The sequence below is a fragment of the Bradysia coprophila genome (assembly GCF_014529535.1).
Source record: "Bradysia coprophila strain Holo2 chromosome X unlocalized genomic scaffold, BU_Bcop_v1 contig_79, whole genome shotgun sequence".
Lineage (NCBI taxonomy): Eukaryota > Metazoa > Arthropoda > Insecta > Diptera > Sciaridae > Bradysia > Bradysia coprophila.
This window is the reverse complement of record NW_023503370.1, coordinates 425,350-445,270: the sequence shown is the minus strand read 5'-3', so window position 1 is coordinate 445,270 and position 19,921 is coordinate 425,350. Positions and strand designations below refer to the sequence as shown.

At 33.3% G+C, this 19,921-nt stretch overlaps 1 protein-coding gene and 3 non-coding genes across 4 annotated transcripts; 1 reads left to right on the top strand and 3 right to left on the bottom strand.

Moving 5' to 3' along the window:
* The first annotated feature begins 1,272 nt into the window (after positions 1-1,272).
* LOC119070365 (CD82 antigen) lies at positions 1,273-11,754 on the top strand. Its single transcript, XM_037174665.1, has 5 exons — positions 1,273-1,482; positions 8,967-9,161; positions 9,228-9,401; positions 9,456-9,671; positions 9,758-11,754. Exons 1-5 carry the CDS (start codon positions 1,417-1,419, stop codon positions 9,908-9,910), a joined length of 804 nt encoding a protein of 267 aa, XP_037030560.1. The 5' UTR covers positions 1,273-1,416; the 3' UTR covers positions 9,911-11,754.
* Positions 11,755-17,292: 5,538 nt separating this feature from the next.
* On the bottom strand, positions 17,293-17,380 carry Trnaq-uug. The gene is given in 2 exon segments: positions 17,293-17,327; positions 17,344-17,380. It is a non-coding gene; the product is annotated as a tRNA-Gln (tRNA).
* A 409-nt stretch (positions 17,381-17,789) lies between these two features.
* Positions 17,790-17,877, bottom strand: Trnaq-uug. The gene is given in 2 exon segments: positions 17,790-17,824; positions 17,841-17,877. It is a non-coding gene; the product is annotated as a tRNA-Gln (tRNA).
* An 860-nt stretch (positions 17,878-18,737) lies between these two features.
* Positions 18,738-18,810, bottom strand: Trnak-cuu. The gene has a single exon. It is a non-coding gene; the product is annotated as a tRNA-Lys (tRNA).
* Positions 18,811-19,921: the final 1,111 nt, after the last annotated feature.

Genomic DNA, 19,921 nt, shown 5'->3' with positions numbered 1-19,921 from the left:
AATTACTAGTTGTGCCTGATAAACTGATGGGTAAATTTTGATAAAATTGAGATTTTGAGATTCGTGAAGGAGTCGTTTTTGGCATCTGCCAGGAGTTTCAAAACAACAATTTCCAAACAAATTTACAGCTGAACAGAGAAACTTATGACTTTAGGGGCCGTGGAAAAATTACGTCTGCCATAAGAGGGAAGAGAAAGGCTGTATACTTGGGGAGGTCACACAGATCGCCATTTTATTAAATACGAGGGAACACATAACAAAAACACTGTGGCTATTCGCACGCGCGTGCGATTAGCCATTACACGTTGGATTTGGCTATTCGCACGCGCGTGCGAATAGTTAAATCCAATGTGAAATGGCTATTCGCACGCGCGTGCGAATAGTCAATTACAATAAGAAATGGCTATTCGCACGCGCGTGCGAATAGCATCAGCCTAACAAAAAATGCATCTACTATTAAGTTGTCAAATTTAAGAATCCACTTTCTCTGAAAATGTATGTCAAATTTTGCACGTGTCATCTGCATCTGCATCTGCGTGACCTCCCCAAGTATACGACCTTGGAGAAGGGGGCGTATATAGGAAAACGTACCGGTACTAACAAATTCGAATAAATTTTGGCACTTTTTGCGAGGCTTCAAAAATTTACCATTCCATATTTTTCGCAATCCAATGACGGAAATTTTATATGAATGAGGCTTGTTTTTTTCGTCCAACAGGAGCGTGTGACGAAAACTTTACCACATTTTTTTTTACATATTGTGTGGTTGTGTACTGTGATTGATGAAATGTCACAGCAGTGAAGTTGGAAAATAAGCGCAGTGACAGAATGTACTAAAATATGGGAAAACTCTATTACATTTCTTCTTAATTTCTAAACATCATTCTCCTATATTTTGATAAAAATTTTGGTATTTATGTTCTGCATAGAAATAGTTTATTTCCGTCTTGAATTACGAAAAACGTTGTATCGCTGCGCCTCAGGTTCACAATCGACATCTAGTGAAATAAATAAAATACCGTCATAAATACCTTGGTAGATCAATAACTAAAAATCTCTCACTCCATTTTCTTACCGTTCACACCGTTTCTAAAATAAAAATCTCTAACAACACTGATTGTTGTTTGCTTGAAATGTCGCGCATATCGTACGCATATCACGAAACTCCATATGTGAGCGATATCGGGTATATGCATCATGCATCAATATCGAGTATATCGGGTATATCAACGAAATTGAATCATGTCCGTATTTTATTTCTGCGCATAAATCAAACTCAGAATCTAGTCTGTTTTTCAATAGCGGTCTGCAACGCTGTATATTTATTTGGAGTGTCCGCTTGATGATCGAAAATAAAACCACAAAAACACAGATTTGAACATTAATAATACAAAATAAAATAATAAATAATTAAAAATGGGTCTGTCAGGTTGTGCAAAATTTGTTAAGTACTTGCTGGTCATCATAAACATCATATTTTGGGTGAGTTTCATAAATTGTTGCTTCGAAAACGAAAAAAGTGCACAAAACATCATCCCATAAATACTATTTTTAGATGAAATTTGACATTTTAGTGATAGTTTTTTTTTTTTTTTTTTGTTGAAAAAACATAACTATATGGAATAAGGTGTGTGAGACAAATGTGGGTTGATGATACCGCTGCCTTTTATGTTACATAATATTTTGTTTTGAAAATGTTTTCCAGTCTTTTTCTTTGATTTTTCGAAAAATGAAGGAATTCTCGTCCGCCTCAAATCATGTTTTTCTATTACAAATCGTTTCAAAAATTTCTTTTATTTGTGTTTACTTACTAAAATGCCACCGAGCAGAAGTTTATTTTCTATTTCTCATTTCCTATTTTTTCCGGATTTAGCAACTCATTTTTGTCGTTAATTTATTTAAAAAAAAAAAAATATTTTAAATTTAGAGCGATACATTTAGATTTACATATATTTCGGTTGTTATAAATATTTACGGTCAGAGAATGAACACGCGTAGAAAAATGCATATGACTGTTCATGGAGAGTATAGTTTGTAAGCTGTGCAATAATTGTGTATCGTAATCAATGCAATGGAGAGAAATGTTGTCTTGTGTTATCAGTATATTATGATACCCTCTGCACTTCATATTCATCACTCTTCTACCCGAATTCTTTATTTTGTTTTATTTCCAGACGATAAGTTCTTATTTTCTTTATTTATTCTAAATTAATGTGTTAATTAGTAACTTTTTCGTGACTAATTAAATAATTAATTATTTGCAGTCGAATTAAAGATACGTATAATTTATCGAGTACTTACACAAAAATGAAAAGCACAATGGCACAATGCATTTCACATCTCTAATCAACTTTCGTTATTTTGTTCATGTTCATGCTTTCGTCGACTTTTTCAAAATATTATTAAAATAATCCCTTCAGATGAAAATGAAATGCCCTATAATCAGTTGCCACTCAAACGATAAGAACAGACGTAAAACGAATTTTATTGGCTTTTCATTTTATTGAGTTTGTGTCTCGAATTTAACGTTTACCGAAGCTACTAAACTAATTAGGTCAAAAACATAGCACTGTTCCTAGCATCAACATAGAAAACATTCGGAAGTTGATAAAATCACCAGTAAAGATAGATAACTTATGTTCGTTGTATGAGTTTAAACTATATCTTCAAAGCACTGCTCCTAGCATAAACTATGAATTGACAAGTGTTAAATTTGGAGGTTTTAGTGATAAGAGCTACCGCTTTTGATATTGTGTACTGTATGTTTAAGTTCATTCAACGAATACAAGTCTATAGATAAGAAAGGCAATGATTTCCAATGAAAGTGTAAAACAGGTATTGTCCGCCCGGAGGACATAAAAATTTGATTTTCGTACTTAAACGCACTCATTTTTATATTATTTTTACATAAAATGTGAGTGCGTTTAAGACGAATTCGCCGATCGACCATACCTGTTCTAGACTTTTATTGATGATTTCATCAGCATCCGAATATTTTCTATGTTCATGTTAGGAGCAGTGCTGTGTTATGAAGCACCTTAGAACTTAAATGTCAATTTTTGGCCTACACATTCTTGAAATCGATGATGGCACATTTTTCAAGGCTGTAAACTTTAAGGATGTCACGCAGTTGATGATAAAATGGCGGATTTCATACAAAAATGCACCTACTCTGATGATTCTCGTCGCCGTGATAATGTGGTGATTTTTTTATATGTAGAATCATCAGTAGTGGTGTGTTCCCACGTATTTTATAAAATGGCGATCTGCGTGACCTCTTAAAAGTTTACAGCTATGACATTTTTGACCAAATGAAGAAAAATGCAATGAATGTCAACCACTCAGGTATGGTCTAACGTCACCTCGGAGGAAATGACGATTATAAAAACGGATTCTTACGCACCCATTTTCATATTTGTTTGAAAAAAGTAATTCGTGCGTTCAAGCTAAATCGACAGATTTTGAAGAATCAACCATACCTTGTATATGAACATTCATTGGAAAAATGTAGACGACCGCCAGATCCAAGGCTGTATACTTTGGGGAATGCGTATACAGCCTTGCGCCTGATCTACATTTGACCAAAAATGTGTCATAATGGTTTTACGGTCAAAAATCGATTTTAAGAATGTGTAGGCCAAAAATTAACATTTAAATGGTTAGGTTCTTTGACGTTTGTTTGTTAATACAATATGAACCACAGTGGGGCTGAACAACTTTTTTTCGACAAGTCAATGTACATGAAATTTTATTCATGATTATGAAAGGACGTCACCTCACGATAACTTTAAGCCCAAATTTAAAATATTTTATCGGTAGAGTTTCCAGAAAAATTTGTTTTCTTCCATAGCTGTATCTGTATCTGTACTTCGATGAGCTCTGGTGGGCGTCTATCTTCTCGTTCCAGCCTACGTTCATTATTTCGTCATAGGCTGATCTGTAACCATTCAAAATATACCAAATTTGTCATAGGTTCCTAAAAAATTGCAAAAGCTGAAATTCGGAGTAATTTTGAGTAATTTTCAAATTCTATTAATTAAATATGCATTTCGTTCAGAAAATACCACGAAAATCATAGAATTAGACATTTTTAATTTTTCCATATTGGGTATCACCACAGTTGTATTTTTTTAGGAACCTATGACAAATTTGGTATATTTTGAATGGTTACAGATCAGCCTATGACGAAATAATGAACGTAGGCTGGAACGAGAAGATAGACGCCCACCAGAGCTCATCGAAGTACAGATACAGATACAGCTATGGAAGAAAACAAATTTTTCTGGAAACTCTCCCGATAAAATATTTTAAATTTGGGCTTAAAGTAATCGTGAGGTGACGTCCTTTCATAATCATGAATAAAATTTCATGTACATTGACTTGTCGAAAAAAAGTTGTTCAGCCCCACTGTTCGAACAGTCATAAATAAAAGGCTGATTTTAGTCTCCTAAATAGAAGTTTTGATGTGTAGTTTGATTTCCAAATTTAGCTGTTAGTATCACAGACTAAAGCCCAAAAATAGACTTTACTTGATGATGCCATATGTGAGGTCCATTTAAAATGTCTGCTAAAGAAATCAAACTCGAAGTTATCGTCGGTGGATAAGATAATACTATCGAATCAGGTCAGTACAATCTGAAAAATTCACGTCTTGCATTAGGTATTACCTGAAATCAGAATTTCATCTGAAAACTTCAGGTCATCAGTATAGTACTGTATTGAAAATTTGGATCATCCAGATTTGGTCAGGTCAAATTCAATTTCGTTTTCAGGTCGAGCTGACTTTTCATTACCAAATATTTTTACAATTTTTTTTTTAATTAGTCGTTTGACTTGGTAATTTGATAGCGACGCTTTGATTTACCTATGACAATTCCGCATTTTAAGAGTTTCTTCGTGAGTGTCTAACTACCAGAAACCATTAACTTCAAACACAGATATGATTACAGAGTGATGATGACGACAAGTTCAATGACAATAGTAGATTATTCACCTCTGTCCATATGTCGCCTTCGGCTCATGCAATAACTCCCCAAGTGTCTAAATAAACATTTGGACAGAGGTGAATACGCTATTTTATCTACCGACGGCGAAATAATAGCACTTTTTCACTGCTATTATTTCACCTAGGTAGATAATACTATTTTAAAATAAACTCATAGGCTAATTTTGCATAAATTTGTAAGAACAATTGGACCACGGCTATCAAGCAAAGGTATTTTTAAACAATGCATTCAGCACAAGAAATTGTTCTGTCGTACACCTTGGAATCAATGGATTGATTTTATATCGTAGTTTCAACGTGTGTTTTCAGTAAATTTTTCATTTTATTGTTTCTTTATGCACCTGCACAGCACAATAAAAAAAAGTACGGCTAGACTGAATTGGTTTCCAAGAAACACATTCAAAATTGCAATGAATGTAAAATCGGAATTTTTACAAATTATTTTTATTATTAACAAAAATTGTTCAAAAAGAAAGTGCTTAAAGGTGCTAGAATTCAAGAGGATTTTTTTGTCATGTCAATTTAGCGTCGTGCTTTGTTAACAATAGAAGATTATTGCACTGGTCTACTAAATACGTCATTAAACGAATGTTTTTATATATACAAGAATACAATGCAAAAATTATAGTCCAATGGAAACGCGAGAATTTATAATTTTTGTTTGTATTGCACTCGCGTATACATTAGGGTGTGTCGATTTCAATTATTTTTTTTAGTCATTCCGGGTTCCGCCCTACCGCGATTCACCCTCGCACTAGCAATAATAATCAGCAATTTTTTTTTTTTTAAAGTCAACATAAGCTTGCACCGTCACTTTTTCAAAAATTTTCGAGCTACACGAGATAGCTGGATTATGGGTCCGAACCAAAAAAAATCTACAGATGCCTTTGCAAAGTTTTCACTCTGTACGGCATCTAGAGGGTCTACTAGAACATACAAAAATTAAAAAAAGTTAAAAAAATGTTTTACCGTCATTTTGGTATAGCATTAAGTTTCACCGAGGTGGAATTTTCAAGAATTTTGTAAGTGGAAAAGTCATCTCTTCTGGGTGAATTTTTTTCAAGCTATTGTTGTGATAGCTCATTTTGTAGGTATTTCAATAGCGAATCCAGCAAACATACAGTTTAGATAGATAAATTTAAATATTTTTTGGTTTCGCTGTTGGAAGGCCCAAAAATTGGGCATTTCTTCGAGTATGGAGACAATTAACATTTTAAATACAGCAAGTAAATGAAAAATTTTGACAGAAATTCAAATATTATTCATGAATAACACATTTAAAAGCTGAAAATAGTAAGATTTCGTTTTTTAAGAGAAGCCAATTTGTTATGTTTTCGAAAATACCCAAAGAAATGCCCCATTTTTGGGCCTTCCAACAGTGAAACCAAAAAATATTTAAATTTACCTATCGAAACTGTACGTTTGCTGGATGCGCTATTGAAATACCTACAAAATGAGCTATCACAACAATAGCTTGAAAAAAATTCACCCAGGTGAGATGACTTTTCCACTTACAAAATTCTTGAAAATTCCACCTCGGTGAAACTTGATGCTATACCAAAATGACGGTAAACATTTTTTTAACTTTTTTTAATTTTTGTATGTTCTAGTAGACCCTCTAGATGCCGTACAGAGTGAAAACTTTGCAAAAGCATCTGTAGATTTTTTTTGGTTCGGACCCATAATCCAGCTATCTCGTGTAGCTCGAAAATTTTTGAAAAAGTGACGGTGCAAGCTTATATTGACTTAGAAAAAAAAAAATTTTGCTGATTATTATTGCTAGTGCGAGGGTGAATCGCGGTAGGGCGGAACCCGGAATGACTAAAAAAAATAATTGAAATCGACACACCCTAGTATACATAAAAACATAAGTTGTTAACGCATTTAGTAAACCAGTGTGCAATATCCTTTTCTACTACGGCGCTGTGAAACGTGAACTTTCTCATACCTGATTTGGGTGACGTATGCATGGTCTTTTTTTCGCTGGTTTACGAGTGGCATCACAAGTGACGAAAAGTAACTATATTTCATCACTAATATGCAGCCAAGAAATATAACTGAACATGCTAACCGTTTTAAAAAATTCAACTCAACCGAAACGAATTGATTAATTACTCGAAAAAAAACAACAGATTATCACCAAAACCAACGCACTGTCAAGCACCCTCTATTCGCAACTTGTTGCATAAATTACTATTTTAACCTGCAGATAAAACCAACTTTTATATCGATATCTTGTTCTGTAAAAAATCGTTACATTACAAGATAGTGAGTATTCAATGATTCATTTAGTGTCCCATTATCTTGTTCTGTAATGCCACTATACAACCTACAAGTTAATTTTTTTTTCTGTTAGTTTTCTGCATAATGTTCTGCATGGAAATTGTTGATGGTATGGGCTGTTGTAGTCGAACTGTTCGATGAAAAACAAAATAAATCTGAGCTGTTCGGTAAAAATTATTCGTCTTTGTCTATGGTCTATGAATTGAAAGAAATTGAAAGATAGAGTTTATGATCGGTTAACGTTAACTCGTGAGTAAGGCATTTCAATCTTAAAAGCATTTTCCAATAATTTTTAATTGATGAAAAAATTTCTGAACAGAAAATGATTCTATTTACATTTTAAAAGATGTTCATGCCACTCAGCATCGTTGTATGTAAAATTTGCAATTTTTTGATGTCTCTGTGTTGTATGAATCTCGGTTCGAAGTACTTTATTAGGCTCATGATGTGTATTACTCGATGTCAGAAATAACTATTACGCAATTCAGTGAGCGAATTCGATACTTACGCCGCCTCGGGTTTGACAATAGACATCTACTGCGATAAAATACCTGCCTACGTTTCTTGTTACATAATAGTTATTTATTACATTGACTGTGAAGAACTTTATTAGGTGCAGGCCGTGTGTCATAATACATATCGTGAGCCTAATCAAGTACTTCACACCGTGATTCATACAACGTTTCATGCAACAGAGGATCTAGGGTTCGCAGCTTTCTTACATTATGATCTCGAGTTGCATAAATAACTATTTCATGCCTTGGACATTAATTTCAGAAATTCTCTCGTAACTTAGACCCTCAGCATGAAAAGTTGTATACGCATCTGTTGTGGGAGGTTGATTTTAGTCACTTCCAATTGTTGCTCTCGGCTCGTTTGGGCTACAGCTCACGAAGTTGCCTAAAATCTACCGTCCACCACAGATACGTATACATATATTTTACAGTAAATATCAAACAAAAACAAATTCTAGAGATAATTGATTAATTTTTAAGGGATGTCAATAAACATTTTTTGTTACACAGAATTAAATTCTGCGTCGGTTTCATAAAAATGTTTAGGGCAATTTACCTACCGCACCTGCTATGAATCTTACGTTTTCTTTCTCCCGCGCTTCGTGTTAGCAATCTCAAATCTATTATGTAGAACAACACCAATTCGATGCATATATATATATACGTATCGAAAATGGCTGTTGCACTAACGCCAAGAAAACAACTATTGGCTTATAAGTGCCTTCTTGAGTACTTAAAATTATTTTAGGAACTTTTCTTATCGATGAATTTCGGTCACTTATTTCTTCATGTTCAATTCGTAATTCGTACGTAAAGATATATGTGTGAGCAGTGATTACTACAATCAATTTAGCAGTAAAGTTACACACTCAATTTTATATACAAATATTCAAAACTTGAGTAGAATGTGTAATTTTGGTCGAGCCACACATTAATTCTTAAAATGAACATGACTTGCGTCTTGCATTGGTTTTAAAAACATTTGAGAATCTTTAGCGCATACGTAAGAATCTGGAATCGGCCTGTAGTCTCTGAGATTCAGCCTGAGATTCACTGTATTTTTTCAGAATAATGTATTTTCGTCAGCGCCTTTTAGCAAAATCATCCTCTTTTCCTAGGTCACAATTGTCCTTACTTCTTCTATCCTTTATTTTTTTTTACAGATAATCGGTCTAGCTGCCGTTTTCGCCTTCATATGGATTTTTTCCGACCGATCAATCATGTGGACGGTGACGCCAGACCAAAAGAGTTTCAATGTTGGAATGTGTATTTTGTGCGTCGGTGGCATTGTAATGCTAATTATTTCAATTCTGGGTTGCTGTGGTTCATTAAGGGGATCTCATTGCATGTTAATGACAGTAAGTGGAGAAGAATCAATTTGACCGCAATTTGCATAAATATGAACCGAAAACAATCTTTCGCAGTTCTTCTGTTTCCTATTACTCATTTTGGTCGCCCAAATCGCAGCTGGTGCCTGGGCTATACATAACAAAAGCACACTGGATGACATGTTCCGTGCAACGATCAAAAATACCGTTCAGAATGAGTATGGTGTGAATCAGGAGAACACCGATTCATTTGATACATTCCAACGTTATGTGAGTAGCATTTATTGTCCATCGAAACAGTAATATAAAAATGTAAACCCTTAGTTGGAATGTTGCGGAGCTTCGGGACCGAATGACTGGGCATTGAGTAAATACAACAGCAAAGATTCATCAAACGTTATCAACATGAAAATATCCAGCTCGAGCACTTCGTACAAAATTCCAGAATCGTGTTGCAAGTCTGATATTGATGCTGACCAATGTATGCTGTCGACCAAGGTGACGCTAAAGTCGGTCATCAATAGCGATATTCACAGTCAGGTAAGAAATCCGTGGAATTATACATGGATGAAGAGTGAAGAGAGTTGAAGAAGAAATATTTTATTTCGATTTTTGATAATTGATAGGGTTGCACGGACAAACTGATGAACGAGGTCCATGCACATATGACGCTAATATGCGGTATCATCTGTGCAGTGGTGGTCGTTGAATTCTTTGGACTATTGTTTGCATTGATATTGTACTGTGCCGTCAAAAACAAGGAAAACTACAAATCTTAAGGTAAAGATTCCAGCAGTATGATGATAGACTATTGAGAACAGTTTCTGTTTTTTTTCTTCAATTGTGCAAAGTGAAAAGAGTTTTGCAAATAAGCAAATGGACAATTTTTTTCGAATTAAGTTGCTTTCTACTTGTAATTAAATAATTCAAATGACACAAAATCGAGTCTCTGATCAGAACTGAAATACTTTTTTTATTAAAACATACTAAACGCTGCCATTCATTAGATAGAGATTTCTTTAAGAGAAGATAAAAAAAAACGAACAAAATGCATAAGAAAAGATATACTAAACTAGACTCACTTTCTGATAAATAATTTTACGGATAAGTGACAAAAACGAAACTTATTTTTTCTTTGACGAAAATTTTCTTCTTTTTAAGTCTAACGATCTAACTTAAACTTAAAATATTTTTTTAAAAACATTTTTGTGACTAAATTTAGTCTAACAAAAAAAATCGAATTTCATTAATTTTAAAACTAACCAACCGATGATTACGTGGCTTCAGTTCTCTCCACGTGTAATTTACCTTTAATTTTTTTTTTAAGTAATACCAATGCACAACATATTTCCGTCGTATATACCCATCAACTAACGAACAACTAATTTTTGAATTCATTCATTCAAAACTCATTAATTGGATCATGGAGCTCTCAACTATAGTTAGATGTCATCATCACGTTCAATATCAGAGTATAAAAAGCCAAAACAAACTGAGTTCATTATTAGAACAATCGGTCCAAGCATTAGTCCATCATCTTTTCGAATCGTAAATCGATGAATGGCCAAATAAATTTTCTCTAAAACACTCGACAGCCCGTCAAACGAATTCTCCTTTTTCATCCATTTCATAACTATTGTATCGTCTATACAATGACCGCGGTAGCATTTGTATCTCAATTTTCGTTATATTTCACATTAAAAAAAAATCGTTTTGTACGAGGCGGAACATTCGTTTTAGTTGAACTGATGCCAAATTTTTCCTGATATGAGTAAGCGTCTATTCAACAGGTGTCACACCATAACAATTCTATAATTTTGTGTGGAGGCTTTAATTTTCTTGTGATTTCCCATAGGGATTTCTCAGACGTTGTAGCATGATTCTCTGGAGTCGTTTGTCCCTTGGTTTTTTTTTAACGGAACAGATCAGGTATCCCTTGATATGAACCTAAATTGTGGGTCGACCTGAGAATATTTCAATCTACACTCACCTGACCATAATTTACCTAAAATCTTAAAATAAGTAAAAGTTCAGGTAAATAAGGTCAGATTTCAGGTGTATCTGGGACTTTTTCAGGTATACCTTAAATCTGACATGATTTACCTGAACGTTTACTAATTTTAAGATTTCAGATAACTTCAGGTCAGGTAAAATTTTTCAGTTCAGGTTCAGCTCTAATCAGATTCAGATAATCTGAGCTTCAGGTTTCAGATAGACGTGACCTGTTCCGAGCCTTATTTTTTCTGAACGTTTTAAAGCCAAATTTATACCACCTGAATCGACAGATTTACATTACCCTATGAGCTTAAAAAACACGCACAGTCTGTCAGTAAGATGTAACCTTTTTTTAAGAAGTTAAAGCCAAAATATCAGTCCATTATCGTACTCCAATAAACCATTTTCATTTGCATAAGATTTTCATCATCAAATTCAACAAGCAAAACATTTTTTGCCAAATTAATCAAACGCGCATTTCGATATAAAGTGATAGTAACGTAAAAAAGCAAAGAAATTAATTCAATAAAACGTTTGTATCCGATGAAAAACCAAAAAGAAAAAAAGTAAAGAAGTGGAAGAAGTTTAATGAACTTCAAGTATTATTGTCGTCATTTTAATTATAAAATAATTCGCTATGAACTCTAAACAATCAATTCGTACCTGTTGTGAATTTCAATAAAAATTTTCGCGTAATTAATAATTCCGATCATGTTTAAATCATAAACAGAACATCATAGTTGAAATAGTATATTATGCACTGAGTTGCACAAACTGAATCTGTTTATCCAACGAAGGTACACACACTACACTTTTTGCAGTTGAAAACTACAATAAACAAACGTCAAAATAATAAAAATAAAAATGGAGACACAATCAATGCAAATGATATTCATTTCGATACTAGTGTGAAGACACAATGACATAAAAATTTGAAATGTGGACTCGAAGGAAATTTGCATTTTTCTGATTCTTCGAACGAAATCAGACAAACGTAACGACTATTTTTTGGGAAACCTTTTCTCTAATTTTCTACATTTTTCCTGATTTTTCTAAAAATATTTTAGGTAAAATTAAGGAAAATACAATTGCTAAAAGTTTCTCATATGCAGAATGAGCACCAGTTGAATATCACCAGCTGGTGTACAAACAAAAACACTTTGTATTGTATACAATTCAAAGACAACCTACACACAGTGCATTTCTACGTTAACGTCATCTACGCGCACATAATACGTATGAATGTAGTAAACACATTGTTAAGCATGTGTTTTGATTGTTTATCATACAATAAGTGCGTGTTAGCAGATCCAGCTGGTGATATTCAGCTGGTGCTCATTCTGCATATGAAAAATATTTACAGGATGTATGGGAAAATCTAAGAAAAAAGAAAATTTTAGGTAAATGACTTCCTAAAAGTTTTCGCCCTAACAATCACACTTATCTCCATTGCTCCTCACATCACAATTTGTCATATTGTAGTTGTCAATCACAAAAAGATTTTTATTCTCGAAGTAAGAAAATGTAATAATTAAAAGGAAAATTACGATTAATCGAACGCAATATAAAAAGGAAACTATGACAAAAGTAAAGTAAAATGAAAAGAAATTTGTAATATTCGATATACACAACACTAATGAATGGCTTCTTAAAATGAAAATGAAATAGAATCTAACGTATAAAAGAACCAACAAGAATTCTTTTTCCGTCACAAATGATCTGACTTAAACTATTTTTATATGATTTTATTTGTCTCTTCTTTTTTTATTTGAATATTGAAACAACTTTTACCAAAGATATTTTAATCGAAAACAATATATGAATGAATAAAAGAAAATACTGATATAATTACTAAAACATGAAAATATAATAAATATAACTTCCATTATATACAATGAGTTTAATGAACAAAAAAAGAGGGAATGAAATATTTTTTAAACGAAAGGGGAAAATGTTAAAATTTAAAATATTTTTAACATTAAAAAATTTACAATTAATTTTAAAAAAAAATCAAACTAACCCACCCAAAATCAAACATTAAATTAAATTAGTAATGTGAGTAAAAAAAAAGCAATGTGTTCGTGAAAATTTAAAAAATAAATTATATTTAAAAAAATGAAAAAAACAAAAAAACTAAAATTAATTTTTAAAAACTTTTTTGAAATGCTTGATAATAATAAAATGTTTTCATTGTAAAGGTTTTTTAAGCTTTCGGTGTTCGGTAAATAATAATGTTTTGTATCAACCAGTTTTTGTTTTTGTAACAAATTTGTAATCTAATTTATTCACAGTTCTTTCTGTGGACAATTAACTTTTTTATATTCTTTCCAACCAGTACACATTTCATTTTGGCTAAAAAAAATTTTTAGATTAAATAAGGGGCCGTTCATAAATTACGTAACGCAAGAGGGGGGAGGGGGGGGGTATGAGGCAAGCGTTACGGTTCTAACAAAATTGGGTCAAACTTGACCCTTTTAGCGTTACAGACCCGGGGGGGGGTCTGAAAAATGTTGATTTTTGCGTTACGTAATTTATGAACGGCCCCTAAAGGAAACAAAACCAACTAAAAATAAAACTCTCGACTAAATTCGACAAAGATGATCAAAAAAGGATGCATTTAAAAATTACGTTTAAAATTTTTTATTTTAATTTTTTTATAAGACAAAAGAAAAGATTTTTTTTATTTTAAATGTGTGCCATAAAATCAAATTATATTTTGCGTGAATCAATTTTAGAGACTAAATATTTTTAGCAAAGCCAATATTTGTACTTTTACTCTTCTTTATGAGTATATAAAAATTGAAAAATATATATTTGTTTAGAATAGATTATTGGATGTTGATTTCATTAATTGGTCGACCGGTGCAATTGGAACTATCAATTTTGTGTACATTCAAATTCCGAATCGAGGATTTGCTTTTGCCGTTCGTTGTTACAAATGTATTGACGAATTCAAGGTTTTATTGGAAAAGGTTTCGTACATTGCTCAGGAAGTGAACATGAGAGCGATGTGTGTAGCCAGCTGATAAGCATGCAGGGAGAACCAATTTTTGACTTTGCAATATGCCCAAAGAAACATTTTTATCCAAATTTAATGATTTTTTTTTAAAATCTGTTTCTGAACTCGAAAGAGACCTCCCAGTGAGCTTAATTTTTTATTTTTTTTGACCTCTCGTGTACAAGAAATGTTTTTAGTGGTTTATGTTGAGGGCGGTACCACGAGTACGAATAACATAACAAGAAAATATTTTGTTGGGAAATTTTTTAATTTGATCGATTTTTTGTTTTTTTGGACCTGCAGGAGACTTTGAAGACTGTTTGATCACAAAAATATAGTTGCTGTTTAGCCTGAGGCCCAAGCTTTACAGCGATACCAATGATATTCATGACTACCAACAAACATCTTTTATGAAGCAAAGTGAACTAAGTCGTTGCGAATTTTAACCTGTCACAGACGGCAAGCATACTAACAGTTTTACTATCTGATCTATTACTTCATTTGATCGAAGATTTTCATAGATTGATTTCAGATATAAGAAATCTTTAGTCAGAGCTTGTCGTTTATTATTACTGTCATTGTCGATAACAGATGACTTATATTCTGTCTCAAAAAATATGTTTAGTTATTTTACACAATTTAAGTGGTGAATAAAGGTCGGAAAATGAGTTTGTATTTCATTCTGATATAATCTTTGTTATTAGACCTGAACGACCAACCAATTTTCTTCGTATAATGTCTTATTTTTGATTGGAAACCACTAAAATGTTGCAGAATTAGCCCAAAATCTTCTTTCGAAAAAGCTATTGTACTTTACCTTTTTGCACGAGATTTTCTTCTCGACTGTTTTTGGTTTCGGAAATTTTTCTCCCACTTGTTGCAAAGATAGTTATAATCGATATCTAGTTCGAGAAAATACCATCATACCTATCGTGATCGATAAATAACTGTTGTTAGTGATTTTAATTCTAAAAAATTCTGAAAATTCTGCAGAAACTCCTTTAAAACTCCGAAAAATTCGGATTTTTTTTTTTGAAATTTTATGAATTTTCAAAATTTTCTTGAATTCAAATTTCCAAAAAAAGATCTTTTTTATGGCGATCTTTTGAGGAGTAGTTTTTTTTAGTAGGACAAAAGTGCTCATGCTCAACCTTCTCTTTCCTAATGAGGTACGAGATTTGAAATCAACCGACTAAAAATACTTTGATCGATGGAATTAATAGGCCCGATAATAATACTGGTCATACGCTTGACGTCTGTCAAAAATTCAACCATTCACCATGCACAAACACCAAAAAAAAGTGACATGACAAGTATCTGAAAGTGACAGATAATGTATGAAGATTTCAATTTTTGTTTTTATCAGTGTAAGTCAATGTATGACACACTGTCCGAGTGTTGTATCTGTAATATAGGTACGCATCTGCCTGCATGGGGCGTTGATTGTACATGTAGTGTAGATAATAGTGTTAGTGAAATAATTGAGACATTTTCTTTGCTAAAATAATAATTTGTGTACATTGAACATCTCAATGAATTGTTTTGGAAAATGAAAATTATATTGCCCTTCCCTAGGATTCTGGCTGAGTTCCCAGTATATTATAAGTCAGAGCCAAAACTAACATACATCGTTGAAGGAAAAGTGCACAATGTCTATTTCTGTGCTCCACGTCCTCCTCTCTTCATTTTACAGTCAAAATTCATAACAAAAAACTTTCAAAAAGTTACCTTTGAACGAAGTCTTTTTCAAGGCTGTATACTTTGGGGAGGTCACGCAGATTCAGATACGCGGGTTACACACCACGTTTCATACAAAAAATTCACCACGCCATACAAATTCAATTTTGGTGAATTTGTTTGTACGGAAAAGGTGTGTTCCCGCGTATCTAATAAAATGGCGATCTGCGTGACCTCCCCAAAGTATACAGCCTTGGTCTTTTTGAGATTAGAAATAATTTAAGAACGGCAGAGTAAAATAAACCAGGCAGCAGCGGTTCATTTTTGAAACGTCAAATTAGAGACCTAACTTAATGCACTGTACGAAAATAAGATCAAATGAACACTGACGTAAATCGTATAATTTTATTTTCAAAAATAAGGCTACTAGATAATTGATGCCGCAATTCTACTAAAACACAGAAGTGTGAAGCAACTGATTCACTCAATTCGGTATCGCCACAAATCAGATGCTACTCGGGCAGAGTAACTATGTCAGTGTTTCCGAGCATGATTTTTTGATGAAAATACGCTATATAAAGCCGAACGAGTTGATCGTTCGATGTGCATCACACTACTCGTTGATACGGAGAGTAAACTTCGCCTTCGTATCAAATTTCTCTCATTGACGAATAACATAAACAAACTCCACCATTAAGGAAAACATCGCCTGGATCCCTAGACCTGTTTGCAAGGTCTGCTGAGAGAGAAAAATTATATCACACACACCACTAACACGAAAACGTCAACTTTGCTTTGCTTTTGACATTATCAGTCCCTTTACTTTTGACATTAAGAGTCCCGTGTACTGTCTGTACACGGAGCTGTCACACACACATTCAAATATATGATTTTTCATTTTAATTTGTCAGTTTGTACTATTGAGAGGGCCCTTGGAGAGAACTAAAAAGTGTGGTTTCCGATAACTTTTGACGCGTGATATTCAGTGTTTTCATGGTTTGGCGAGCAACTACACTGGATCGTGTGTCAACAATAACTTTTCTGCAACTATGTTTTATTTTCTCGACTTATCTCATAAAATGAAGTTGCGAAGGTGGATCGTCTTTCAATTCTTTAGTAAACGAAGAAAACTTCGAAGTTCACGTTTTGTTTAATAAACGCTGTGACAGATTTGTTGTTTTGATTCAGTTAAATACAATGTAGTCTGTCAAAATTGGCGTTTACTGATGATTATTTTTATTCGACCATCTTTTGTTGCCTCTTCTCTCTTCAGCTAGCTGTACATTGTGATGTTGAAGACAGCACATCCGTTGCACTTTCTCGTTGCAAGGTTAAAACAACCACTAGGAGTTGCACTCGTTCGACTCGAAAAATCCTGTCTCAAATATTACTGTGTCACTATTTTACCCTGGCAGTGATATCCGTATATCGTTTTTGTGTTACCGTTGTTGATGCTCTCACTTTCTAACAATCAGCCTCGAAAAAAATATGAGGTTCTACCGAGATTTGAACTCGGATCGCTGGATCGCTTCATTACTTCATTCAAAGTCCAGAGTGCTAACCATTACACCATAGAACCGGTTGAATTTAAATTGATAAGTTAAACATTTGTGGTCATGTAGAAAAGTCGATCGACAATATGAATCCGACTAGATAACTAGCTACTATATCAACTGAGATATTTTTTTGATGATCCTAGCAATATTCCCATCACAAAGCCTATGTCATCGAAAAATTATAGATCCGGAACGTAACGGATTAATTGAGAAAGCACATGAAAATAAAAATCAAATCGAGATTACGCCTTGAGTATTTAATGAAGCAGGCAAAATTACAATCACATAATTAAAGTGCAATAAAAATTATCGAGTCAGATAAACAACATCAAAGACACTCAACATTGCTAAAATTAACTGTTCGACTCTGTTATTCTTGAATGCAATATGTCAAATGTATCAAATAATTCAAAAACTACGAGAAAAAAATTGAGGTTCTACCGAGATTTGAACTCGGATCGCTGGATTGCTTCATCTGTGGATTCAAAGTCCAGAGTGCTAACCATTACACCATAGAACCGGTTGAATTAAAATCGGAAAGTGAAACATTTGTCATCACACAGACGATTACCTGTTCCTTTCATTTTTACTCTTCTCATATTTTAGGTGATTCGACTTTCACTACCGAATGGTACGATCAACAAAAATATGTTGACCTCCTTAGGCTAGAGAAATATGACTTGTAATAGACGATGTTCCACAATGCATAGATTTCTGTGTATAATGCGCACACATATAGTCACTAGAGCGCATGACGGAGGGTGTTTAGGACATTTTTTTAAATAAAATAATATCAACAAGTATTAGCATTGTACAATTGAAAGCAGAATTTATTCAGAAATATAATTTTCTGTCACTACATTCAGATTTATTCAGCCGATGTATGCTCGAATATATTTACGTCACAGTATTCTTGTGTGCACATATATAAAGTAAGTTTTCTGCTATAAACATTCACCCTTATGTAACACAAAAAAAGTCCTTGAACAGCAACAACTGATTAAAGAAGATAAGAGTCTGGTTTTAAATTCATGAATGGCGTACAACGTAAATAAACCTTATGTCCCATTAGCTCATGCGGTATGAGCATGGTACTACAAAACATGGTGTCGTTGGTTCGATCCCAACCGCGTACGTTTTTTTTTTATTTGCACAACATAAAAGTTTAAAAAAAAAAATTCATTCGACTCAGTCTCTAAAATTGGAGTTTGGAATTTATTAACAAAAACCTTCAATGACATAGTACTACTACTTACTACGTCATTGAAAATATTTAGTCATGGATATCAGTCAATTAATATATATGTTGTAGATGCATCCAAACAGAACAAAATTTTCGAATAAACTCAGAAAAAAAAAATCAAATAAAAAAAAAGATTTCGCCCAACGTGGGGCTCGAACCCACGACCCTGAGATTAAGAGTCTCATGCTCTACCGACTGAGCTAGCCGGGCTTGTATCGTTCCTTGCCAATAAACATTTTCGTGAGACTACACACATTATACACGATTTCATGTAAGGTGAACATTTAGCAAGGCGCTGTATAAGCATTTCATCAACTTCTCAAACCTATACATAAAATATACCCGCTAGTTGTTATACTCTCACACACCCATTGTGACTGAGGTATTATGTCGTGTGATTACATACATTACTGAAATACTTATGCGAATGAGATTTTTGTGCCATGAAATTGGAACTAATTTTCTTTACTCTACCTCATCTATCTAATCTAATCAGTTTAAGAATTTGAATGTTTGTTGATTTGATGCTATTAAATAGGAGAATTGATTTTTATTGATGTTCATGTTCAATGAATAATTTCGTTTTGTTTATTGGATGTTATGCAATTCCAGATGTTTGCGTGGACGTCACACCCCAGCAAGTAGATATAATGGAATTACAAATGTTTCTTTAAAACAAACATTGTTTTAAACACACCTAACGGACTCGTTGACTCTTTCGGTGAAATATGCTTTTCCGATTATGTTGCAGGAGGTAAAATTCACAAAAATCAAATTCACAAAAATCGAAAATTTCTTCTACAGAAAACTGAGTATATCATCGTGTGTATAACATTGGAATGGTGTTTATGTTATAACTTCCTACGTCTTAGGTATTTCACAATCGCTAGATTTGTTTTGTAAAAGAAAAACAACAACCGTTATGAGTATAGAGCAATGAAAGAACCTTGTTTCGGGTATTTAAAATCGATTGTATGGAGAACTTAGAGATTCTTAGAATTAAATTTGATACCCTCGCATTTGAATGATACGTGGATAGATTTTCTCGAGGATTCTCTTAGATTAAGTTAGCGTATCGCGATATAGTCATTAGATCTGCTAAATCTTTTGTTTAAAGTCCAAAGTTTCATAATAGTATATTACGTTCTTGCATAGGTTACTTGCTTTGGCATGTGTTTTCTTTGTGGAACGAGCCGAAGGCGAGTGGAGGAATCATATAAGCCAAAAAAAATAACAAGCAATTACGTAAGATATTTTATATGGGTCTGTGTGGTATGACTAACATTATGCATCAGGTGATATGCACTTATGTCCAAATGTT